Source organism: Syzygium oleosum, unplaced genomic scaffold (assembly GCF_021117445.2).
Source record: "Syzygium oleosum isolate NSW1041296 unplaced genomic scaffold, Sole_v2.1 Sole_v2.10, whole genome shotgun sequence".
Lineage (NCBI taxonomy): Eukaryota > Viridiplantae > Streptophyta > Magnoliopsida > Myrtales > Myrtaceae > Syzygium > Syzygium oleosum.
Genome location: NW_026607494.1, coordinates 2,687,912 through 2,712,913, shown reverse-complemented (window position 1 = coordinate 2,712,913; position 25,002 = coordinate 2,687,912). Strand labels below are relative to the sequence as shown.

General features: G+C 39.3%; 3 protein-coding genes across 3 annotated transcripts; 1 reads left to right on the top strand and 2 right to left on the bottom strand.

Moving 5' to 3' along the window:
- Positions 1 to 1,217: 1,217 nt before the first annotated feature.
- On the bottom strand, positions 1,218 to 7,622 carry LOC115678545 (DEAD-box ATP-dependent RNA helicase 37-like). The gene is made up of 7 exons (XM_056315163.1): positions 7,484 to 7,622; positions 5,682 to 6,459; positions 5,438 to 5,521; positions 3,004 to 3,246; positions 2,672 to 2,839; positions 2,422 to 2,535; positions 1,218 to 2,056 (listed from the first exon to the last, which is right to left on the bottom strand). Coding segments are annotated over exons 1-7 (1,875 nt in total). The 5' UTR covers positions 7,486 to 7,622; the 3' UTR covers positions 1,218 to 1,570.
- A 1,771-nt stretch (positions 7,623 to 9,393) lies between these two features.
- On the top strand, positions 9,394 to 17,649 carry LOC115678642 (serine/threonine-protein phosphatase PP2A-4 catalytic subunit). Its single transcript, XM_030602037.2, has 11 exons — positions 9,394 to 9,668; positions 11,155 to 11,211; positions 12,165 to 12,248; positions 12,505 to 12,576; positions 14,046 to 14,117; positions 14,484 to 14,524; positions 15,394 to 15,460; positions 16,069 to 16,260; positions 16,355 to 16,444; positions 16,868 to 16,975; positions 17,116 to 17,649. Exons 1-11 carry the CDS (start codon positions 9,576 to 9,578, stop codon positions 17,179 to 17,181), a joined length of 942 nt encoding a protein of 313 aa, XP_030457897.1. The 5' UTR covers positions 9,394 to 9,575; the 3' UTR covers positions 17,182 to 17,649.
- Positions 17,650 to 18,336: 687 nt separating this feature from the next.
- LOC115678663 (lipid phosphate phosphatase delta) lies at positions 18,337 to 23,749 on the bottom strand. Its single transcript, XM_030602061.2, has 8 exons — positions 23,449 to 23,749; positions 23,206 to 23,301; positions 22,989 to 23,063; positions 22,710 to 22,840; positions 21,744 to 21,847; positions 21,100 to 21,228; positions 20,106 to 20,221; positions 18,337 to 18,890 (listed from the first exon to the last, which is right to left on the bottom strand). Exons 1-8 carry the CDS (start codon positions 23,608 to 23,610, stop codon positions 18,480 to 18,482), a joined length of 1,224 nt encoding a protein of 407 aa, XP_030457921.1. The 5' UTR covers positions 23,611 to 23,749; the 3' UTR covers positions 18,337 to 18,479.
- Between the last annotated feature and the right edge of the window lie 1,253 nt (positions 23,750 to 25,002).

Genomic DNA, 25,002 nt, shown 5'->3' with positions numbered 1-25,002 from the left:
TTGAGTTTCGTTATGAATTTGCTGAGGCAGCATGAGGCTATTATCCAGCTATTTTTGCTTTCACCTTCCACTTGCAATTTGCTAGAAGGAAGTGACATTTCCTGTAATACAAGAGAAGGGTTTCGTTTTGCTTTTGAGCAGACTTCAGTGCACTTCCTGTATGCTGGGATACTACGAAATCTGCTCGTGATATTCATGATTGAATGATTTCATCGAGAATGCCGTACTGAACAAGTTCGTCTCCTGGAGGCTTTAGAGACACTGGCAACAATCATAGGACGTCTTACATCTGGTCGGTTTTTACTTTTGATAGTTTCAAGCCAAAGAGATTTCATCTCGATATTGGATGACGTCGTGAAAGCATCATCCTTGTTTTATTTTCCCGGTCGTGATTATTAAAACGATCACGGTCTTGATTGATGCAGGTTAGGGTGTTTGTCCATCTTTTGAAACTGTCCCGAACAATGGATCTCAACTGCGAGGACAAATGACGAGCGCGCCCGCGATTCTTCATTGGAGCATATTTCGGCCTGCATTTTCGGGCCGATCCTCCTCCCCATAGGATGACAGCCTTTCCGACTGGCTGTCAATCTATAAGCCGTCATTCTTCGATTGTGTGAGCAGTACCCTTCATTAATGAACTCGTCAACATGCTTACAATTAGCATGTATGCATGCATAGAATTTATGTTCTCATCCCTGTGAAGAAATTCATCAGTCCTCCGGACTAGGTGAGCGAAAGGATCTGCGACCAAACATGCTCCAAACCTTGCCATAACTTTGTTCTCGAGAAACTAAAAAGCAATTTCTGATTATTTTCCGGCCATTCATTTGTTGGTGCCATCTTCGGGTCAGTGACGTGCAATATACGTAATCATATGACTCTTTGACTTTCATAGGGCATTTTGTGGCAATCTGCACATTTTTTTTGTAGGGTATAAAGTAAACCGAGAGCATTTTACCTGGTTCTGGCTTCTCCAAATGCCCACTTCTAAAACCTCCCTCAGGACTCAGCAGAGCAGGTGAAACGGTAAATCTCATTCATACGGCAAAATATAGAACTCTAGAAGCTAGCATGCTTTTTGAATTGCTCAGATAACCTATGTTTCTCTCAAGTAGAACAAATTACACGGGGTTTTTTTTTTTTGAAATTTTTGGGAAAAGAGGACATAGATAAGGTAGCTGGCACATGGTAAATGCTAGAGATTACTGCTCAGATCAACAAACTGAAAACGAGCATGAAGCATAGGATTTAAGAACCAAACGGCAGCTTTACCGGAAGTCACAACTGCTCGTGAGAGACAGCCAATGCCTCATAAAAGCCTAGCCTTCCAAGATATGTACAAAAGCATGTGCCCACATAAGAGGGGGACTAAAACTAGAATTCATCCTGTGCATTAGTGGACTTAGCATATATTTACACGGTAAAATAGGACGGCAGGATAAACTACCTACCGCATGAAGAGCAGCAAACGAAAGGCTTCATAAAAATTCTTGTAGTATCGAGAATGAGGTTTTCATTCTGTACACGCCGGATCATGAATTGGTAACCGCATCCAATCTCAGTAAAACTAATCCCAAGCGCTGGTGACCCCTGTACCGTATGCTCCATACGCACCATAACCAGCAGAAATACCATATCCAGTGCTATTATATCCTCCGCCGTAGTGATCTGTACCTCTGTTGAATGAGCCTTCCCGTCTAAAATCGCGCCCACCAAATCGACCTCCAGAACGCCTATTTTTGCCACCACCATGTGACCTTGATGCGTAGCGTGGGAGCCAAGCAGGCACTTCCTGATTTGCCTCTTGCATCAATTCAACTAGTGGCCTCGCCAGCGATGAGTTGTTCTCATTAAAGAAGGCTGTTGCTAGTCCTGTTTTGCCAGCTCGCCCTGTCCGTCCTATCCGGTGAACGTAATCATCAATGTCATTGGGAAGATCAAAGTTGACCACATGGGCGACGTGAGGGATGTCAAGACCACGCGCTGCAACATCAGTTGCAACTAGGATTGGAGTTCTTCCGCTCTTGAATGATCGCAATGCCAGTTCTCTTTCCTGCACCAGAATTCATGCTATCATCAAAAGCGCAAGAAAGGTCCAACAAGAAGAAAAGGGCAACTTTGCCTTCTAAAGTTTCACAAGTCCAGAAATGTCCATCTTTTTTAAATGTAGCCACCTCGACCATGAAGTCTCAAAAATTGACCAATGTGTTCCAAACTGTTCATGAACTTAAGTCTTCAGATAACAGTTAAGTGCCATTATCAAAAGTGTAAGTGACTAAAAATCAAGTATTTTAATGATCATTCAAGGGACAAAACTGTATGGCCCCAGAAGAGTTGACAAGCCAAAGTATTTCATACTTTGAGTGGAAGAAAGGCTTTTTAGTTGTCTCATAGAACCAACAGAACTAGGCAACTTACTTGCTGTGATCTATCCCCATGGATGGTAGTAGCAGGAAACCCATTTGTATATAACCAGTTTTCTAAGGAATCTGCTCCCCTCTTTGTCTCCACAAAAACCAATGTCAAAGCTTGCTGAAAGTTCAACGGACGAATCACTAGTAAGTTCACTAAAATAAATCAACAAAACAACCCTCCTGTCCTGAGCACAAAAGAGGAAGTTTCCAAAAAAAAGGTCCAAAAAGCTCATGAGCAAGATACCATAGATTACCTTTCCATGAACCCCATTTTCTATTTGCGCATGGAGAAGGTCCATAAGATGGCTCCTCTTGTCAGACTCATGGACATACTCAACTCTTTGAACAATCAAATCAGTACTAGAGCCGACCCTTCCAACAGTCAAGTATATGTAGTTTGAAAGGAAATCAGAAGCGAGCCTCTGCATAAAAGATAGGTTGGAGAAAGTTGGATACAAAATTGAAAAATAAATTTAAAGGCACTTTTAAAATTGATTTAGATTTTATTAGAATGCACCAAATTAGCCAAGAAACTGATAAGACAAGAAATTACACTACAAAAATGTTATACCTAATTAAATTGTACCTGAATCTCCTTTGGGAAAGTGGCACTAAACAGCATTGTCTGCCTAATACCACGTGGAGGCATTCCCGTCTGTTCCACAATTTTCCTTATCTGAGGTTCAAAACCCATATCTAACATTCGATCTGCCTCATCAAGAGCCAAATATTGAATCATCTGCAGAGATACTCGGGCTCTTTCAAGCAAATCAACCAATCTCCCTGGAGTTGCAACTAGAATTTCAACTCCCCTTTCAAGTTCGCGTAACTAACCACAAAGAGGGAAATCGTTAAAAGATGAATTTGTTATAATTAGCAAGCAGTCCAGTCACTCTGTCAACTGTAATTCACTTTGTAATAAACTTCAAACACCGAATCAAATAGAACTCAGAAAAGCACGGGCAAATGTGCTATAGAACTGATTATCGTACAAAGCTAGAAGCAAATCCTAGCAGAAGTAATATTCTGCGCAAGTTCACTTAATCATCAGTAGAAACATAACGAAAATCATTGATTTTTTCTCAAATGATAGTCTATTTACTCTGGACTGACTCATGAGTGAGATCATACCAAAATACTTAGGTTTCTTAAGTTTTTCTCAAATTTAATTGATGATATTCTAATTTTAGTAATCAGTTAACCTTGCTTGAGTAACCACATCATTCAAAGCTTTCTCGCCTCAGCTACACTCATTTCATGCCTGTGTGGGATCTCGGCTGCCCATGATCCACATTCTGCCTCATAAATAGAAAAGTTTCTATTGAATAAAAAATATTATAAAACCTAAGCATTCAGGAAGAAACACCGTACACATTTCTCACCTAACTTACTGCAGCTTTACAAAATTTTTCTGAACATTAGAGGATAGTCCAAAAAAAAAATGCACTCATTCTCTTACATTGTTCACGCCTCAAACAGCTATATCTTTTCGAAAAATGAACTAAATGCACTCAAAACACCCTCGGCCACTGTTTTGGTCATATTCTAAGCTTTGCTTCTGGCCACTAGTATGTTCTAGTACTTACAAACTTTGAACTAATTTTCTAATCAATATGCTTCAGTTTCTACAAAATTAAATAAAAATCCTCTACACACTCCAGTTCCTTCAAAGTTCCAGCTTGACACTGTATCAACTGCAGAAGGCATTAATATTGGAACACAATTTTAGATGTGGCCAAAGCTCCTCCAATAGTATGGAAAAGATAAGGCTTAAACTCCAACTACATTCGTTCTCATCTTAATTCAATTGAGGGTTCTTCTTTAAAGCCTTAATGTTTCTTCCCCAAAAGCTCAATAATAGAGATCATAAATGTATGCAACCTGCTCCTATAAACTATCCACAGCCCCCAAGAACTTCTTCGTGCATTTTAATAAGCTTTTGCCATATTTAGAAAAAATTATGTGCAAATCTTCTCTATCGCTATGTCTTTTCAACAACCCTGCAACAAGTGGGTAGCATCCATGGTCACTTATCCCAAGGGAAGAAGGATTGGTTTTGACCATAGGAGTCTCTTCTGTCGACCTATGCTCCAAACTATTACCCCTATCCCCATTGAAGGAACCATTGGCTCAGCTTACTAGGAAAAGACTTGCTACAAGTATTCCTATAGAGGTATGAGAAGATAATCAGACTTGCCAATTTTACTTTCAAAGAGGACAAAAAATCTGATTTATGGTATCCAGAATCCAATCTACAACTCAACTAGCATCACATAAAAATCCATGGCTACAAGATCACTCTTATTCTGCATTTACCCAGTATAATCCCTACACATCAACATAACATAGTATGTAATGCAGCTCTCCACATATACAACTTATGAATAAAGACTCTAACAAGAGAGGGAGGGAGCAGCTCATGGTTAAAAATTAGTGGATTTGAAGTATCGAACATTTGCTTTGGAGAAACTATATACTCCAGAAATGATAACAGAAAGCTCTCATTGATAAATCATAATGACTAAAAAAACGGCTGCAGCTCTCCACATATACAACTTATGAATAAAGACTCTAACAAGAGAGGGAGGAAGCAGCTCGTGGTTAAAAATTAGAGGATTTGAAGTATCAAACATTTGCTTTGGAGAAACTATATACCCCAGAAATGATAACAGAAAGCTCTCATTGACAAATCATAATGACTAAAAAAACGGCAGTATTTGGGTGACCGTTGTTATAGCAGGTTTCTGGAATTCAACCTTCCAACAAGATCCATGCCCCCTCTGATCATATTGCTAGAAAGGCTAGAATATTCAGAAAAGATGTGTTGAGACAGTTATTTTTGGTCAATTGGCTGCTTATGAGAGTGTATCCCAGTTAAGTATAACATGAAAAACCAAAATTTTCAGCTCCATTGTTGGACACACATATAATCTAGCCAAAACGTGATTTTTGTTTAAAAGAAAAGGAATAATTGCATGGCGTAATAAAAGGTGGAACACATCTAAGTCCAGAACTGAAACCTGTTGAACGATAGGTGCCCCTCCATAAGCAACTACAACCTTGACACCAGTTTGATATGAAAACTTCCTTGCTTCCTCATGTATCTGCAAGTACATGACAAATTCCCCATCCCCATCCCCCCACCAAAAAAAAAAAAAACAGAGATTAAAATATTACTGCATTTCCCACTATGATAGAAAATTGCAAAGTATTTTCTGTAACCCAAATCATATGCCAAATAAGGTTCCAGACTCAAAGTTATACCTGAATAGAGAGCTCCCTAGTAGGGGAAAGAATCAGAGCAAGAGGATACGCAATTCTTCCACGCGGTCTCTGCACATACTGCCCTCGCATTATTCCACTAATTATTGGAAAGCAGAAAGCAGCGGTCTTCCCAGACCCTGTCTGAGCACAAGCCATCAGATCCCGCCCTGCAAGAGAAATCGGAATTGCATGGCGCTGAATTGGCGTTGGCTTCACGTACTTGCATCTCTGAATATTCAAATTCAACGCATCCCCTAAGTCTATGTCTGCAAAGGTATTCGCAGGAGGAGGCACGTTATCCCCAGTGGCCTCCACAGGAATGTCCTCATATGCGTCGAAATTGATCACCGCATTTTCTTGCTCAAGAAACCCCTGTTCGAATGTATCCTTGTCGGCAAAAGGATTCACCTCGCGATCTCTTCCACGGTCCCGTCCTCCACTTCTTCCATTCCAACCACCTGAGGGAACATGACCACCGCGCCCAACATCAGGTCTAAACCCACCAGTCGATCGGGACCCAGCAGGAGGCCCACCATAACTGCCGCGATCGTTCACAGCGCGATCATTCACAGCGGATGTGGCGGCACTTGGCGGAGCAGGAGAACCAGAGGACAGTGGCCTGCTGCGGAGGTGGGGAGGAACGTATGTGGGTCTCGCCAGGCGCGGTTCGTGAGCTTGATCGGGGGGAAATTTAGTCGCCGCCTTCTCCGATGCGGCAACGGAATCAGCCCATGACGTTGTCATAATTCCCAGTAAGCTTCTCAGTGACTCGGAAGACGTAACTAGATCATGCACAAACCGGAATCAACCTGACAATGAGAAGTTAAAAATATAAAACTCGATGCGTAAAACACCCCCAAAAAAATTGGTCCCATCACTAACATAACCAAAAATTGCAACAAAAGCGCAAATGCAACACCGAAAACACAAAAAAGAAGGCACTCGACCGCACCAAAACATACTAGGAGACAACGAAACCACATCACAGACCAGACACTTCATATCACAAAAACCACAAGCTCCAACGAAGACGAACAAAACAGAAGTAAATGATCGTGCCAGTGAGCTTCTCAACGACTCGGAAGACGTAACTCGATCATGCACAAACCGGAATCAACCTGACAACGAGAAGCCAAAAAAATCGAACTCAAAGCGTAAAACACCCAAAAAAAAAAATGGTCCCATCACTAACCTAACCAAAAATTGAAACAAAAGCGCAAATGCAACACCGAAAACCAAAAAAAATAAAAAATAAAAAAGGCACTCGATCGCACCAAAACATACTTAGGATACAACGAAACCACATCACGGATCAGACACTTCATATCACAAAAACCACAAGCTCCGACGAAGACGAACCAAAACAGAAGTAAACGATCATGCCAGTAAGCTTCTCAACGACTCGGAAGGCGTAACTCGATCATGCACAAACCGGAATCAACCTGACAACGAGAAGCTATAAAAATCGAACTCAAAGCGTAAAACACCCCCAAAAAAAATGGTCCCATCACTAACCTAACCACAAAATTGCAGCAAAAGCGCAAATGCAACACCGAAAACCAAAACAAAAAAAAAAGGCACTTGATCGCACCAACACATACAACGAAACCACATCACGGATCAGACACTTCATATCACAAAAACCACAAGCTCCGGCAAAGACGGAACACAACAGAAGTACACGATCATGCTGAATTCCGCAGGGAAAAACTTCGCGAAAACGAACTAGGGACCGAAGAAGCAGTACGCAGAACCATCCCGCTGCTCCGAATCAAGCGCGATTTCGAGATCCAGGGAAGAAGATACGAACCGGAACTGGGGGAGAGCTCGTCGAGAGCGCGAAGAAACCCTAAGTCGTGCTGCGAATCGGACGCGATGCGAAGGCGAGAAGGAAAAGGTTGCTAAATGTTGCAGAGAGAGGAAGAGAGAGAGAGAGAGAGAGAGAGAGATGCGTACGTTTACTGAAAGTGAGAAATGAGGATTTTGGAGGAATTTTCTCGGTGTTTTCAACCCCCTCTCGCATCCGAATTTCCTCCTTTCCATTTGCCCCCTTTACAAAACTGGCCTCCGCTCTCTCTCTCGTTTGGGGTGGACACGTGGCGTGGAAATGGTTGTAAAGTATGTACTCTTCATTTTTCGAAAGTTAATTTGAATTGAAGCAATTCAAATTCTAAAAGGCTAAACCGACCCAAACAGCCCATGAATTTTGACTTAAGGTGTAATTTAATTCCTGAGCTTTTAATTTGTTCAATGTAATCCCTGAACTTTAACCCAATGTGTAGTGTGATCTCTGAACTTTTAATTTGTTCAATGTCATCCATAACTTTTGGTACATGTCCAATTCAGTCCCCGAACTATATAAAAATGTTCAATGCAGTCCTTTCCATTAATTCAAGTTCAGGAACTACATTAAATATTTTTATATAGTTCAGGGACTGGATTCATAGATGATATTAAACAAATTAAAAGTTCAATAACCACATTAAACATTGGTCTAAAGTTCAGGGACTACATTGAATAAATTAAAAGTTCAAGGATCAAATTACACATTGAGCCAAAGTTCAAGGACTGTTTGTGTTATTATCCCTTCTAAAATTAATTTAAGTTCATTATACATATACATATATATGTATATATATGGCTTGCTAATTTCCAATGAAGTTTCGATGACGACACACCTTTGCATCAATTCAATTGACAAACAGAAGCAATCGGTGTAGTTTCTTTCAAAATGGTGGGAAAAACTAAATAAAAGCTTCATTAAGGGCAAAACACAAAATTTATCTCGAGTGATAATATTGGTTCAAACTTTTTTTTTGTGTCTCAATAAAAAGCACAAACTTTTACTTAAGTCTTAAATCTGGCCCTCATGATATGAATTTTTCAAATTGTTCGTACCAGATTTGGGATTTAAGTGAAAGTAGGTGATTTTTTATGAGACAGAAAAAAGTTCAAGTCAGAATTGCCCCTCGAAATAGAACGAGTGTTTCTTTTTTTGGAATTAGGCCCTCGATTAAAGTAATTAGTGTAACAAAAGCAATCGGTATGGTTTCTTTCAACATGGGCCCATCGTGGGTTGTGCATGGCATGGCCCATTTAAATAACGGGGCGTGAGGGCCTTTTTAAGCTTCGTTTCGGCCCATCTTTCACATTTCTCTAAAGCGGCCCATTGGACCCAAGGCCTAATTCCAAAAATCAAAAGCACCGACTTTATCTTGAGTGGCAATTTTGATCCGAACTTTTTTTTCGTCTCATAAAAATCGCAAACTTTTATTTTAATCCCAAATCTGGCTCCCGTGATGTGAAATTTTCAAATTGTTCAGGCCAGATTTGAAATTTAAGTGAAAGTTGGTAATTTTTATGAGACGAAAAAAAAGTTTGGATCAGAATTGTCACTCAGGATAAAATCGGTGCTTTTGATTTTTGGAATTAGGCCTTGGGCCCATGATCAGTAGCCGCCGAATTATTTATGGGCTCGGGCACGAACCGCTAGTGAAACGGGCCGGCCGGTCCGCCAAGCCCAGGCCAGGCGAGAGAGAACTAGGAAAAAAAATATCGACAAGCTGGAAAAAAAAAAAGAAGAAAAGAAAATCCCTAAAAAAAATTAAAAAGAAAAAAAAGGGAAAAAAATCCATAGGCAACTCCGTTACTCCCACCACAAAAAAATTCCTCACGCGCAACGCCCCGTCATTCTTCACGCGCCCTCGCTGTGCATCGGTTCCCTCGCTCCCTCCCTCGCTGCGAATCGAAGGGGGGGCAAAAAAGCGAAGGACCGAAAGGGGGGGCGCCGAAGGATCGCCGCGAACCCGAGGGCTTAGGGCAGCGCTCCCCTGAAATCTCCCCGCTTCATCGGCGGCGCGTGGATCCGGTCACCCCGGAGCCGTCGGAGCCGAGATGGGCGCCAACTCCCTGTCCTCCGATGCCGGCCTCGATCTCGACGAGCAGATCGCGCAGCTCATGCAGTGCAAGCCGCTCTCCGAGCAACAGGTTCGGCTTCGTTTCGTCTCGTTTTCTCCCCACTCGCTTTTTCGATTGCGGATCGTTTTGCGTCGTTTCGGCTTCCGAGGATGCGGCTGGTGGTGTGGGTTGGGATTTTCAGCGGATGAGGCGGTCGATTTTTGCCTGCATCTGTTTCTTGGCGGGATTGGGGGCGATTCTCCGTTGGGTTTTGGTCGGTTATTGTGCTGAATTGCAGGCGGATGAGCTGAGGATTAATCTTTGGACTGGTGAGGTTTTTCGCTGGGGAGGTTTACAGGAGAGATTTGGGGCCACTTACGTAAGGAGGGTTTCTCGTGAGGGAGGAATGAGATAAAAAAAAGGAGGAGGTGGATGCCGAAATGCATTTTGAAAGGGATTGTTGTGGAAATGGTATCGGGCGTTTGGCGTTCTACTCGTAGAAAGCGGATTTTTCGGGTGGAGATGTTGTGATCGCCACTTTAGGTGATCTGGCGATGGGGTTTTACGGAGTTGGAGTAATCATTTTATGTTTGAATTAATCTCAAAGGACCAAAATGTGATTGTTTGCTTTCGAAGACTCGAAAAGGGTCTCTAGAATGAAGAGATGCGGCATTTTACTCTCGTGGGAGTTTATTTTACTTCAGAAAGGGTAATAGCTAGTTAATGTTGGGGGGCAAACCATCTTTGAGTTTTTGGAGTATATGTGAAATGTGATTCTCCTGCTGTTTCCAGCTTAGGTGTAGTAGTTGTGGAGGATTTGGTATTAGATCTGTTCAAGCTCCAAATTTTTGGATAAATTTGGCTTTTATTCGTAAGAAGCTTATCTTTGTTTAGCTATGGATGCTTGTGGGGGTAATAAAGAGGTCCTTAGTACATACCTTCTGTTCTGTAAATTACCACACATGGTGCAATTTATCTCCGACAGTTGGGGGCAGGGTCGTCATATTCAATTTCGGAGTGCAAAGCTTGTCCTTTGTTCTTCAATGCCTGCTTTCTTATAATAGGAATCATAGTGCAGTTCATATTCAACGGTGTAGTTTATAAATGTATGAAGTGGTTCGGAATGAAAACGGTACGCCCATAAGCTTGAGGATTTCTTGGAAGTGAAAGCTGAAGCTAGAAAGTTGGACCAGCATTAAGAAGATTCTATCATTGTACATTTTTATTTTATGCTGATGTGGAGCTTCGCTGACTGCTAGTAATTTTGAATTACTTGCTGGTTGAAGAGGGCTCACTTCGTCTGTCAGTCCTTCTCCCCATAAGCATCGTTCTCACTATTTGCAACAAGCACACAACATGAACACGTGCTTGCCTGAAGGCTATGCGCCCACACACGTGTGTGCATATTGTTTGCACTCACTTGGACATCTATATCCGGGAGACTTTTATTATTTTATGAAGTTTTATGGATTGTGAAAAACAGCTAATAAGTCCTGCAACCCCATTCCTCTTCCGCATTTCCTTTCCAGATTGATATAAAAGAATGATAATGTTATTTGATTTAACTTTGATGTAGGTTAAAGCTTTATGTGAGAAGGCGAAGGAGATACTGATGGAAGAAAGCAATGTCCAGGTACAACCATCATATATCTTGTTTAATTTATCTTTTGTTGAAGTTCGCTCTTGTGACCGACGTCTTTCTATGTTTTTGTTGGTTTTTCCTCTAGTCTAGGATTTAGCTTACTTTCTTAACCTGTTAACTTTTCTGTGCAAGCGGGAAAAGAAACAGAATTGCTTTTGAGAAGATAATAAGAAAGTATCCTCGTCACTGAGCACATAGATTAAGACGTAAAGATTCTTTACAGCATGAACCGCATGCCACTGTAAATTCATGTACATGTTTGTATGCTGAATGTCCTGGAATTCACTAAAGCCAACTAACTGGTCTTCCTCTATGGTTTAGCATTCTTATTAGATTAAACACCAAAATGCCAGCCCCTTTTGAGCTGTTGAATAGAATTGGCATGACCAATAAATCCAAACTTTTGGCAACTCGAAGGATTTGAATCCACAGTGCATTTGAAAGTGTGAAATAGGTAGCTAGTGTATCCATGTGAATGATTCAGGCACCCCGGTTTACCTTTAGTGATTCCTTTGTTTCAACTAATTGTAGTACAATATCTTTCAAGTTCTCTCATTGTTTCTTTTCATGCACCTTCAAAGTTACAAATATTTATTGCCAGAGTCAGTGGAAATACCATTCATCTGCCAATTAAAACGTTCTCCTATTTTCCTTGTTATTCTTTAATTTATTTTCTTTCAAGACCTTTTATTGATGGACTATTTGGTGAGTGGACTAATCGGTTTAAGAGATACGATAAATTTGCATTTACCTGGAGCATAAGAAAGCTGCTTTGGTCATTGGAAATGATCACTGAGGTTTTCATGACTGTTCTACTTGATCTTCTTTATTTTACCATTCTCATATAAGTTGCTTCTAGTTCTTGCTCTGCATTATGGTTGGAGAAGATATGTGATAACATTGGTTTTCCTTAGTTGATTTTTATTCTGTATTCTTCTATGCAGCCTGTGAAAAGCCCTGTAACAATTTGTGGCGACATCCATGGGCAGTTTCATGATCTTGCTGAACTTTTTCGAATTGGGGGAGAGGTAATAATGATGACTTAACTGTTTGAGCATTAGAATTTCTTATGCCGGCAGAGATAATTTTTTTTTTCATAACTTTTAGAAGTTGAAGATGAACCTTTAAAAATCATGGAGAAAAATCTTATAGTTCCTGTGCTTTCGTGATGTATAATATCTGTGTGAAAATCTTAAACTTTTGCATAGATTTTCTGTGGGAGATCCTTCTCAATTAGTTGACTTGTGAATCTATTAATGTTCTTTTTTTTTTATTTATTGACAGTGTCCAGATACCAATTACTTGTTCATGGGTGATTATGTGGATCGTGGATATTATTCTGTCGAAACTGTAACGGTAAGTATTAATTGGTTTTAATTGTGTATTAGACATTTGTTTGGAATACTGCAACAAGCGTAAGTATTATTATATAGGACTAAGATATAATGTAATTTGTTGTGAACAAACTTGGGCATGTTTCTGCCAAAAACGAGTTATGTTGTAATATAATGTCAGTGGCTTTGTATATGCCTATGGGAAGGATATGACGATTTCTTAGTTGCATAAATCTGCACCTGTATGTTTATCCTGTTGTTGGTCTGGAAGCTACTGGGACTTTGGTGGTTTAACTTTGGGGGAGCTTAATATGTGTCCTTAAATGGGTATATGGTGAAAATATGTACACATTAGGGAGTGATTTGGTGAAAGATTTTGTAGATCATAGTTTTTCCATTCAAGTCATGATTGCTGTTTTACCCCTTGTTCTTGTCTCATTTTTATTTCACTTGCCCGCAAATAAAAGAACAGTCTAAAAAGCAAAGTCAGATCACTATGGTGAAAAGTTGGTGACATCTCTGAAGATCACGTGTTTTGGAGGCATGGGACTTGTGACAGGGGCAGATTGAAGTTGCCGCCTTTTCATACTTAAATAGTTAGTTTGAGATGCAATACAAGGGCTCAAGCCATGATGAAGGGATAAAAGGACACTGAGTGCTTGCCAACTGGGAAAGCTGGTTGCTTGAATTGCTAAAAACATAGTAAAATGGTAAAATAATTCTTGTAAACAAAGATGATAACATGAGGATCTTTGACTTGAGATTGTTTAGTTCAAATATGGGAGCTTAAAGTTAGAGTCATGGATTTTAAGGTGTTAGAAGTATTAAAAAACAAACAGGTCTGTCGCGACCAAGGTGTCAACAAGGTTCAGAGCCCTTCAACTAGAGAAATATTTTATTCAGTCAACACCACCTCTGGGAAGAACAGTACCTTTTAGATTACTTTCTAGCTGGTAGACAGATTAGAGGGGATGGGAAGGATGGAGTGAGGGACGGAGGGAAGGATTTTACTCAGATGGATTTTCACATAAGGAAGGAATTTGGTTTGCCAAAGAAAGAGATCTATACTTGTCTTTTTCTATGGTGAAAAGGAAAACAATTCACGCTGTTATCCTGGTGGAAAAGGACTGCATTGACAATGACAATTGAGCTGTTTTGGTACCAATGGCAATTAAGTTTTCATTCTCGTACTATGTCTATTTTACTATATATCTGCTTAATGGTTAATGGATTTTCCATCCAACTATCTATGAAATTTTCTGAGCCGTTGTTCCCAACTCATCACTATAGACTCAATCAACTGTTTGTGCAAGAATAATAAGTCAGTAGAAATTGAAGTATAACCTAAAAGAAAATGATGAGCATCCTTAGGTGTGAGCTTTGTGTAGAACAAGCATTCATCTCCAAGTTGTTTTGAGTTTCTTGTTGTTTTAAGATTTCTTGATGGTTTTCCCCTATCATTTGTAACATTTGGTCATTTCATTTATCCAGCTATTAGTGGCCTTGAAAGTACGATATCCTCAGCGAATTACTATCCTTAGAGGGAATCATGAAAGTCGTCAGGTAATACTTTCCATTATTTTGCTATTCACCTCTTGTTGTCTAGCTGTACTTCATCTCCAACCTATGCAACATGCTGGAGCTGGACTAGACAATTGCTCATATTAAGCATTGTTTTTGGAAAGTTTCTCCCTTCCTTCTTGGAATCAGTTTATTACCTGAGATATCGGTGACTGCAAAGCAAAGCAACTATTCTCATTGCTTGACCTTCCTATTGACTTTGATATCCGTCTGATGCAGGTTACACCGTTCTTCTTCATAGTTTGTTTTGGAATTACCCTTTATACATTTAAATTCTATATTGCTATGTGAATCTTGCCCAGGGATGTTTTGTACTATTCAGCTCATTACTTTTTTTCCTTTTGGCAGATTACTCAAGTTTATGGTTTTTATGACGAATGCTTAAGGAAGTGAGTTCTCTATGCAAGTGTTCTTTAAGATTTCTTAAACTATAGTTTATTCATGACAGTGGTTTCGACAGTCGTAGTGATCTATTTTATGATTGCTTTGAGCTTCACTTCATTCCTGCGTTCTTCATCGTAGTCTACATATGTAAATAAGGGGCAATGTCAAATTTTAATATGAAGAGAAGTTTTTATTTTTTATTTTTAACTATCCTTTCTTTTTTAATGATCCCTCTGCGCATCTTGGTTCATCTAATTCCATGTAATGAACTATGCCATAAGAATTTTAATGATCCCTCGCTTTGCCATTGGGCAGATCTGTTTAGCTGGTGGAATGTTATGACACGGTCTAGTAGTTTTGTTACCTACATCATTGGGAGCCTATCAAAGCTGGTTTAGTAATGTCTATTTCAAAAAGGATCATGTCATGCCTCTTGGGGCATTTATTTCCACCAGAAAATCATATGGAATTTCACGATTTGGTTGCTAAAGTTGGGGGTTTGTGATATGTAAAAAGTTCCTAAGTTCTGGATTCTGGGACCTAGTTGGATCTTTTGTAGCTTAAGCAGTGGTGCAGGAATTCCCCTAGGTATAGGCTACATAGGTTTGAACAGTCACTTGATGTAACTTAGCGATTCATCCTGTGGCATGGGCCTTCTTTTTCAGAAATGAATGGCATTTCACGTTCCCTAATGACTTGTTGACACATAATTGCAATTGGCGTTTTTCATTAGTAATTTCATGACATGACCTGTCGATATGAATAGATCCTTTATTGCAGCGTCATGGTTTCATATTTTTATTTGCTATGCTGTTTCTTGTTTCTTCTGTAGATGAACTTGTGACAATGTTTCTTTCTGCTGATTCACTTGCAGGTATGGAAATGCTAATGTTTGGAAGATATTTACAGATCTGTTTGACTATTTTCCGCTGACAGCATTGGTGAGAAGATCCTTATAGTCGCTGCTGTTAATAGTTGATATTAGGTCATAACTCTGATTAAATTGAGATAAACTAACAAAAAAACAGATTGATATATGCTGACAAAAGAGATGTCACTAAGCTGTTGTTTAGTTGCTATACTTAGTCTAGGAGAAGGTTGTTGATAAAAGGGTGAAAGGTCTTGTCCATCAAACCTGGTGAATCATTTGTTTGCTTGAAAATTCAATGAAAAGAATATATTCCTTGGCATAATTTGGTCTCCTTTAGTGTCATACTTAGGATAATCTCTGCATGTTCTTTTTTTTTCCTTTTGTTCCCTGAAGCAGTATGTACAACAGTTGTGACAATTGCTCAAGTTGGTTCACACACTGATGATTTGGCAATAAAACTTTAGTTTATGCATGCTTTTAATGTCCTTACCTTTTAGTTTGATTGCGGGGTTTTTGGGTTTGGGCCCCATCTTTAGTGGTTGTATTATATTGGAGAATTATATTGGCGAAATGAGGAAAGTGGTAATTTTGCTTGCACTAATAGCTTATGTGAAATCGTGATGGTTGACTATAGAAGGCTATTAACCCACTTATGGCTTTCACCCTTTTCGTATTTAGGTTGAGTCAGAGATATTTTGTCTGCATGGCGGATTATCTCCTTCAATTGAAACTCTTGACAGCATTAGGAACTTTGATCGCGTTCAAGAGGTACCTCATGAAGGACCGATGTGTGATCTGCTATGGTCAGATCCTGATGATCGATGTGGTTGGGGCATTTCACCTCGGGGTGCTGGTTATACTTTTGGCCAGGTCATTCTATGAGATTTCTGAGTTGTGAGGTTATATAGCTGCTTACCTTCTTCTCTGTGATTGTTGTTTCTGATCTTTGTTTTCAATTACGCAGGATATATCTGAACAATTCAATCACACAAACAACTTAAAGTTAATTGCTAGAGCTCACCAGCTGGTCATGGATGGATTTAACTGGGCACATGTAATTATTTTTCTTGTAAATTGTCATCTTCTTTGTTTTGCATCATCGGCTTATGAAGGTGTATGTCATTGTGGTTTTCTGTTCATCCTTTGTACTTCGTGAAATAGAGATTGGAGAAAGCTAGAATGGGGAGCTGTTTTCTGGACAGAAGTATGCTTGTTTTGAGAGAGCTCTAAAACAAGGCTTTCGTCAACATCGCTTTTGAAAATTTGAGAAACATGAGTAAACTACAATCTTGCCCTAAGCTACACAATGGCAAAACATTTTGCCTCTTGCACACAAACCATTTTGCCCAATGTATGCATAATCTGGAAAAATGACAGTTGTTTTATTTTCCTTACTTAAGAAAGGTTGTCTTAGAATAGCAGTTTACAGAGCAATCTAAAAGACGAGCGAAGTTCTTCTGTTGTTTTCTTGGAGCAGGAACAAAAGGTTGTGACTATATTTAGTGCACCTAACTATTGTTATCGCTGTGGGAATATGGCTTCCATCCTAGAAGTCGATGACTTCAAGGGCCACACATTTATACAGGTATTTCATTGTTCTTTTTATACAATATCTGCACTAATTTCATACTACTCTTTCCATAATAATCGTACTTTAAGATGGGAATAATGTGGAAATATTTAGTTCGATCTATGCATTGTGATTTTCTTTTGCTTCTTTGGCAGTTCGAGCCAGCTCCTAGGAGAGGAGAACCAGATGTCACCCGCAGAACACCTGATTACTTCCTCTGAAGTCGCTCCACTGTTGTCTACTGATTTTTTACTCTTGCCTTTCCACGGAGTAGCTGGAGGCCGTTGATCCTACTGGGAGATAGGTCTGGTTGCAAATTCTTTAGTTCTCCCTTCGCATTAGCAGGCGTTGCTCTTACGATATGGACTATTTATGATATGATAACACAACAGGTTTGCTTAACTGGCTATCTTGAGTCAGTGTATAAGGAACTGGGTGAAGATGTGGATAGTAAGTGTGTAATTTGTTATGGCTTTTTAAGTTTTGCTCGATGCAATCTATTGTTGTGTAATAGGATTGAGTGAACCCTGTGAATAGTTAATGTCTCACTGTTGTAGTTCATTTACTAGAGCAGCGGGTTGTCGTGATCAAAACATGGATTTGGTCGAGAACTCCTAATTTCATGCAGTTGTTTTCACCTGTAGTTTATTTAAAATGCTATTCTGGGTAAATTGGAGACGTTTGTTTAAAATGTTAGGGCTTCCAGTTCAGATTATCATTTGCTTTGCCATTGTCTTTGTATCCGAAAGGTAAATTGCAATTCCAGTCCTTTATTTGATAAAACTCTATATCATTTTTGAAAGATCAGAATTGAACTGTTAGAAATGGATTTGTTAACCCTTCCATATTCGAATGCTTGAAACAAGTGAAGGAAAAAAAAATCCCAAAAAAGAATTGCAATACTGGCCCGTAGTAGTAATGCTCTGTCTCTAAGCTGATCTTTTGGGTTTAGAAAACAACAAAAATTTGGAGACCTTGATCCATCCAAATTACTACAATTTTTTTATTCTTTCTAGACAGATTCGAACCAGATTGCTACCGGGAGAAAAGGGTCAAGGAGATTCAAATTCAACTTTGATCCTAGAAAATTTATTCTCAGGATTCAGTAAGGCGAGCAAATCCGTACATTACAATACTTTTCTTCGAGGTGTTTGGAAAGAAGAGCCAAAGCAAACTTCGGAAGCCTGCATTCTCTTTCTCTCGGATGTGATTTTCCTTTTTCTTGGTCGAATCTCGGATGTGATTCACAGCATAGGAAATGATACGAAAAACTAAAAGGAGAGGCAGATGTTGATGGAGGTAAGAGCCGTTGTCGAAAAGATGTGATGCAATAGTGATAGAGATGGCTACGTGCACAAAATTTAACAGAAGACATTAGAAAAAATGGATAGATTTCATTACTAAGCACCCCAACATATGATTTATTTACACTCTAATCTCATAGTGGTAAGATCCTTGTAATTGTGCTCATACGTGTTATATATAAATATATATACAAAATTCAGTATCGCATTAAGCATTACAACCCAAGATGAGAGAAGAGAGAAGGGACCAGATCCACAACAGACCAGGCAAGGCCTGCGTATTGAAGGAACCTAATCCCTGTATCCACGTCGAACGACTGCTGGTGGCCATAAAAGAATAGCTTTTGCAAGTAACCGGACTGCTTGATCTCGTCCGACTTTTTGAGAGCAACCGATCCGTTTAGAGCTGGGATGTAGCCAGTCGATCTGATCGGTATGCTCAGTGTGTTCGAGACCATGGGAAGTGTCCATTTGGCAAGAGCCTTGCTACAGAATTTTACTAGTAGTATCGTTGGTATTCCCACGAGCATTCTTCCCAGGAACGCCGTGATTGGTAGTTGTGGAGTAAATATCCTCGGAACAGCTTCATGGTGGAATTGACTATAGGTCAGTTGGACACCCGAAACCTGCGCCATTCCATTTCTTTAGTTCGTGCACCACAAGAAATATGACTAGGAGCTTGGAAATTGACATCTCAATCCTGGCATTAAACTATAACATCTAGAATGTTATCCCATTGTGGTCCAACATAGGAGACAGAAATATAGGACAAACACATAGACAAGAGAGGTCTACAAGGACAGATACATGGGTGATTCTTTCCTCTTAATGAATATGAATTGTGCAAAATGACAAAGGACTTTGTTGGGCTTGTCAAAGCGTGCCATCTTCTTTCTATTTTATTCTTTTTTTTTTATGATAGGCAAGCAGGGTAGGGTAAGTAGGAAATGAACATACATGAGGAAACTCTATTCATATTGATTTTGTCTCTTACCCTGTGCACTAAGGTTCTGCTTTCTATGAGGATACCGTATTTGCCATGGTAAATGTATACAGAAAAGGAATGTTCAAAACCAAACAAATCGTGAGCTTTTCTTTGTGAGTTACTGCACACCATTCTCAGCCAAGTGAATAAACAACCTATAATGGCCCATCAATATTTTCGGGTACTCCTTTGATAGTGAACTTTCCTAGCATCAGCCGGATAGTTAATCTACAGCTGCAGCTTGACATACTCTGAAGTAGATTTTTTTGACAAAATGAATGCCCAGTTATGGAAGCTACAGTAAAAGGCAGTATCCATTAATATCCAACAAAAACAAGGGGGAGTAATTTTGTTGGAAGCATAACTTCCCTTTCATCTGAATTTTTATCTCTGCAGGTTAACTCTTAAGAACATACGCAAGAGGAATCAAAGATTTAAAAATGGCTGACTTCTAAAGAAAGAACATCCCTTTACATCAAACCTTCATTGACCACAAGTGGGGATAAATTTCTTATGGAGTATCAAGTCAAAAGCTCTCCAATGGTCTAACATGAGTCATTTAGTTTAGACCAACATTATGACAGTCCCCAATCTGAATCTGGGTACCACTTCTTACGCTTGACTGATACTGGCAAGGCCATAATCTCCAATATTTAACATTACTTATAAACTAAAATGTCTCTTGCACTCACAAGTCACACCCAAGGCGCAGGAATCTGAATCCAAGTAATATTGATGTCCACATCATGCAGGAAAGTTGGTGTTCTAGTGCAGTAACTACCGACTACCACAGATTCACAAAGCTTGAAACAAAACTGAAGCAGCATTTCAATCTAAAATAACGATGAAGACTTACAATTCCCAGGGCAACGCCATTGAAGGCTGTATGGTACTCAAAACTTGGAGTTGGAATTTCAGGAGTTGGATAAGCAAAAAGCAACAAGAAGCTAAGGGTTGTCCAGAAATAAGTTACTGCAAAGCCAAGACGAGAAAAATAAGGAGCATTAAACTTTAAAATTCCTGTTTCACATGTGATTTCAAGTTGCTCGTTTGTAAGGCATTTACATAATCAACCATGATCTATAATATAAAGAGAGAGATCACAATTGGTCTTTCTCACTAAAATTTTCGTTCATCAATTACTACTAGAAAGGGCAGATCACCAGTTGGTCTCTCCCACACAACTTAATATCTTACTATTCTATTACCACTATAAAGGGAGAGATTAGTGGTTGGTCATCCTACTAATTATAATTGTTTATTCTTTATTAAAACAATCTTTTGTTAGATAAGAAAGACCAGAAAGCAAGAGATACCACAACTCCATCACCTACCTAAGTAACTGTCACTTAATCACCACCTTGCTTAAAGTCACATTGCTGTGAAAGTTTTAGTTTCTTTAAATCTGTAGTTCCTCTCCTCAAGCCATCATCCTAACATCATTTTTCAGGAGAAGTGAATTAAAAGTTTTTACCTTAAACATAAGCATAGCGACTGGTGGAGTTTCTTCTATTAGAGATGCAGATAATGAGTGTAAACTATCAACCAAGAATCCTCGCGCTGGTTCCGAACAAGCTTTCCGTGAGAGTTCGTACAACGGATATAACATTGAAATTTCTGGAGTTTTGTCCCCAATGATCCTCTTCAGCATTTGTCAATCCTCGACCAGTCATTACCATTACACATAATACTTAAACAAAGCAACAACATTCTCACCTATCTCAATATGCTAAATGCATACAAGTTTCTTCCAAGATTTGGTCATGGAATACATGCTATTTTAAGTGGATAATAGACATGAAACCATGCACAGGTTTGAACTGATAAAAGTAGCAAGAGGAAAGACGCACCATTCTGTCCCGAGACTATAAAATTGTCGACATAATCGTGGACTGTTAGCCAAACTGCAAGGATCACCAAGCCCATAATGAGGCCGCCTATGATATCGATCAAACTGTGCATGCCAAGGTAAATTCTTCCTACCATGGAAAAACCAGATGTCAAAATTGAGACACAAATAACAAGGGTTATAATAAGCGTGCCCAATTATGTTTTATTCATTGTGGAATGTCATAATGAATTAATAACAAAAGAAAACAACTATAAATGGGTGGCGAAGTAAAATACTTGACATCATTTCTTTTACCACTATACTATTTCTACTGAGGAAGAACCATCAACCAAATTTTCCTGCTATCTTGATTGTCAGTAAAATTTTGGGTTTCAGCTTGTTAACATAGGAAAGGAAGATATAAATGTGGAATGAATTGGGAGCAGTTATTTGGAAGGAGCCTTTTCACAATCTGTTGCCACAACTTTATCAATGAGTTAATTGGGAAGCTGCAAGATAAGAAAGAGATTGACATTGTTTTACATCTTTAACCTTATCTGTTATTCATGTTTTCATTTAGATAGCGATGATTTGGGAAGCCAAAAGCAAGACCAACTCACCAAGCCTTCCCTTAAATAGATAGATAGTGATGATGCAACATACCCAAGCCAATGAGCCCAACAAGCAAACAAACGGCTGCAAAACCAGCATATGCTATTGAGGCATCTCTGCTTTGGATATAAGACAGGACATAGTGCAATAGATATCTGCAAAGCCACCGCAGAAGAGATGAGAGTCAGTGTATCCACAATATGCATTGATACAGCTATATCTGAACTTCAGAGCAAAAAGGCAAACAATACAAGATCACTTTTCCTGGCTTAGTCTACCATAGGCAATCTACCAACAAACGTTCACCTTAAAAGGAAACAAAGTACAATCATACTGCAATGTACCGTCATATCCTTATGATATTATTAGTAAATAAAACATATGAGAGGGTGGATTAGAGAATGATGATTGTCATATGGCTGGTAGTCATAATTGGTAGTAGGAAAATTACTATGTGGTGGTTTACTTTAGGTTTATTTCCTATTATACCATTGTCACATGAGTGGGGAAGTTGTTAAGAGCAGATATAAGCTAATTTCTTTAGCTATTTTTTTTTAACAAATGAAATACAGAACAATATTCTCTCTCTCTCGACTCACTATCTCTTGTTCTTCTTCTTCTTCTTTTTTTTTTTTGGTAAGGGTTCTTCTTCTTCTTTTTCTTCTCATCTAAATCTAAATTCTTCTTGTCAACCTCAAATCTCTTCTCATCGCCCTCTATATTTTCTTAGTTCAATACATGTGCTTTAGATATGGCAACTGAGTATTTAACTTGAAAGATCCACATAAATATGAATGCCTCATGACTATTGCCTGCGTGACTGCATCAAACAGGTTATGATGCCCCGCAAACAACTTTAGCAATTTTTCTTCCAGGGTCAAAATTCTAAGCCTCAACACCCCTCTATAAAGATAAAATACCGGAATGTCCACTTCTAGTCAACAAATGATTAAATAAACAATTCCATGCACAAAAACGTAATGAGGACTCTCGCGAAAAGAGATGACAATGCCGTACCCAGATAAGCAAACTGTGTTTAGAGTGTGAGAAGAAGGCAATCCATACTCCATTGCATTCTCTTCTTCATCCTTTGTCGCCGTTACTCTCCTAACAGGGGGGCAACTTGGCCTTGGGGCTGATACCACATCCTATGCGACATGAACAAGAGCTCAGCAGAGAAATACAGTCGCACCGCATGAGCCCCACATTTTTCTTTTCTTTCATCATCAAACATTCACTCGCTCCTTAAGTTAAACAGAGACAATGCAACGTCATCAAGTATGGAAAATCGAGTACCTTGACACAGTTGCCCATGTAATCACAGAAAGCCATCAAAAGGGTCATCTGCCTCGCCAATTTGCCATGACCACTCTTCAAATGGACAACATCCAAAAGCAAAGCCATCATCAATGTTCATGTAATGCAGCCACTCAAATTAGCCTATAGATATACAGAGAAACCCATTTCTAAAGCTAATCTAATTTCCACACAGAGAGAGAGAAAGAGAGAGTACCCAGAAAAGCAAAGGTAGAAAAGCGGTGTAAAAGGGCACAGATACGACACAGGACAACCCAGAGAACAAAGCATCCAACACCCTGTGCTGGAACCTCTGCAAAGATAAAGAAAAGTAAGGAACTGGAGTTAGATTAAAGCAACCACAATTCTCATTCATCAACTAGTCATTCAACATATACTTCATTCAATTCTTCTTCTTCTTTTCTTTTTTTTATTTCCCCTTTTTTCTCATGCCCCGGACCTGGATCTGGAGGACGAGAGGAATTCCCACATCCACATGGTGGGCAACCCAAGGCTGGAGCAGAGATCTGAGAGCTCGGGTCACATTGCAATAGGAGGACACCAAGATCCAGCACACGATCCCACAGAGAGCCCCAGCTTGCCAAAGGGCTATGCTCTCCATTCCCCCTCTCTCTCTCTCTCTCTCTCTCTCTCTCTGTTTGTGGCTGGATTTCCCTCCTGTGGAAGAGAGAGAGAGAGAGAAGGTATTCAATGCAAAGCTAAGAGAGACCCAAAAGTTGAAAATCTATTGGCAGGACTTGGGGGAGAGAGGAGAAGACACACAGAACACAGAAAGACATTTTCTTCTTTAATAATTCCCTGTTGAAAATTCCCTGTTCTTCTTCTTCCTCCAATGGTCAGATTGGTGTTTTTTCATTTTTTATTTATTTGTTTTGGAATTTCTTGCATCGCCTATCTTTTTCTTTCTTCTTTTTTTTTTAAAAGAAAATTTAAATATTTTTAAATTTACCCGGCGGCTTTGTTGGACTGGACTTGGCTGGCGCCTAGTGGAGAAAAGACAGCCGCAGGAATCGGAACTTTCCATGTCCTATCCTGTGACTCCCGTGTCAAAGAACCACCCCGAAAGAAAATTTATTTAATTTAGGGATCGAGATATTGAAAGCCCTAAAACTTATTGCGAAAGTATAATTAAATCATAAAATTTTCATAAAATATAATTAGGCCTTAAAATTTATCAAAAAAGTGAAATCGAATCATAAATACTTTTAAAAAGTGCAATCGAGTGTCAGATTGATCCAATCAAACGTTTCGTTGATTACACTAGTTTTTAGGACTCGATTGCACTTTTTGAAAGTTTTAGGACTCGATTACATTTTCATGACATATTTTAGGATTTGATTGCATTTTTGTGATAAGTTTTAGGATTTTCAGTGCACTTATCCCTTTAATTTAATACCTAACTTAGTTGTTTTGCTAATATTTTTGTCACGAGATAGAGTCAAAATATTTAAATGGCTCAAAAATCAAACGCCAGTAAAGTTGGCCGCAAGAAATTTTTAAATAGATTGGTTACTAGATATTTTTTAGTACCAAATCACAAAGGAAATTTCGGCGAGGAGGAGTCGAGCTCCGAAGAATTTGGCCGGAAATAATTTTATGATAATATCCATTAAAACGGTGAGATAATACTTGACAAGGACAATTGATTTTTTTTCTTGGGGTCGCGTTTTTTCCACTCCCCCTTTCACTAATACATTCCCTTTTACCATATTTCGACCATTTTATCCTTTCTGGCTACCGTGTTTTCGGCATCCGAAAGTTCAAATGTGGTGCCCCTCCTTTTATTTGGTTTTTTCCCGTTATTTTCCTTGTGAGTCCCACTCCTCCTTCTCTGATGGCAATGGTAAACAACCACGACCAAGAAAAAGAAGACAAAAAAGAAGACAATCCCACCGCATCGAACCAATTGGAGTATCACCACCTCCGATCAATCACCGTCGCCATCGCCATCCGCTAGCTTGATTTCAGGAACTCTCCTTCCAGTTATGGCCCG

Coding starts and splice junctions, on each gene's coding strand:
- LOC115678545 (XM_056315163.1), bottom strand. Junction 3,247..5,437: donor GGGCACCTATCGTTCAACAG/GTTTCAGTTCTG, acceptor CTTTGTGGTTAG/TTACGCGAACTTGAAAGGGG. Junction 2,057..2,421: donor ATGGGGATAGATCACAGCAA/GTAAGTTGCCTA, acceptor ATTCTGGTGCAG/GAAAGAGAACTGGCATTGCG.
- LOC115678663 (XM_030602061.2), bottom strand. CDS start 23,610: ATGGAGAGCATAGCCCTTTGGCAAGCTGGGGCTCTCTGTGGGATCGTG. Junction 21,229..21,743: donor TGTTGGGCTCATTGGCTTGG/GTATGTTGCATC, acceptor TTTCCATGGTAG/GAAGAATTTACCTTGGCATG. Junction 20,222..21,099: donor TATAGTCTCGGGACAGAATG/GTGCGTCTTTCC, acceptor TTGGCTTTGCAG/TAACTTATTTCTGGACAACC.
- LOC115678642 (XM_030602037.2), top strand. CDS start 9,576: ATGGGCGCCAACTCCCTGTCCTCCGATGCCGGCCTCGATCTCGACGAG. Junction 16,445..16,867: donor ATGGATTTAACTGGGCACAT/GTAATTATTTTT, acceptor TTCTTGGAGCAG/GAACAAAAGGTTGTGACTAT. Junction 16,976..17,115: donor AGGGCCACACATTTATACAG/GTATTTCATTGT, acceptor CTTCTTTGGCAG/TTCGAGCCAGCTCCTAGGAG.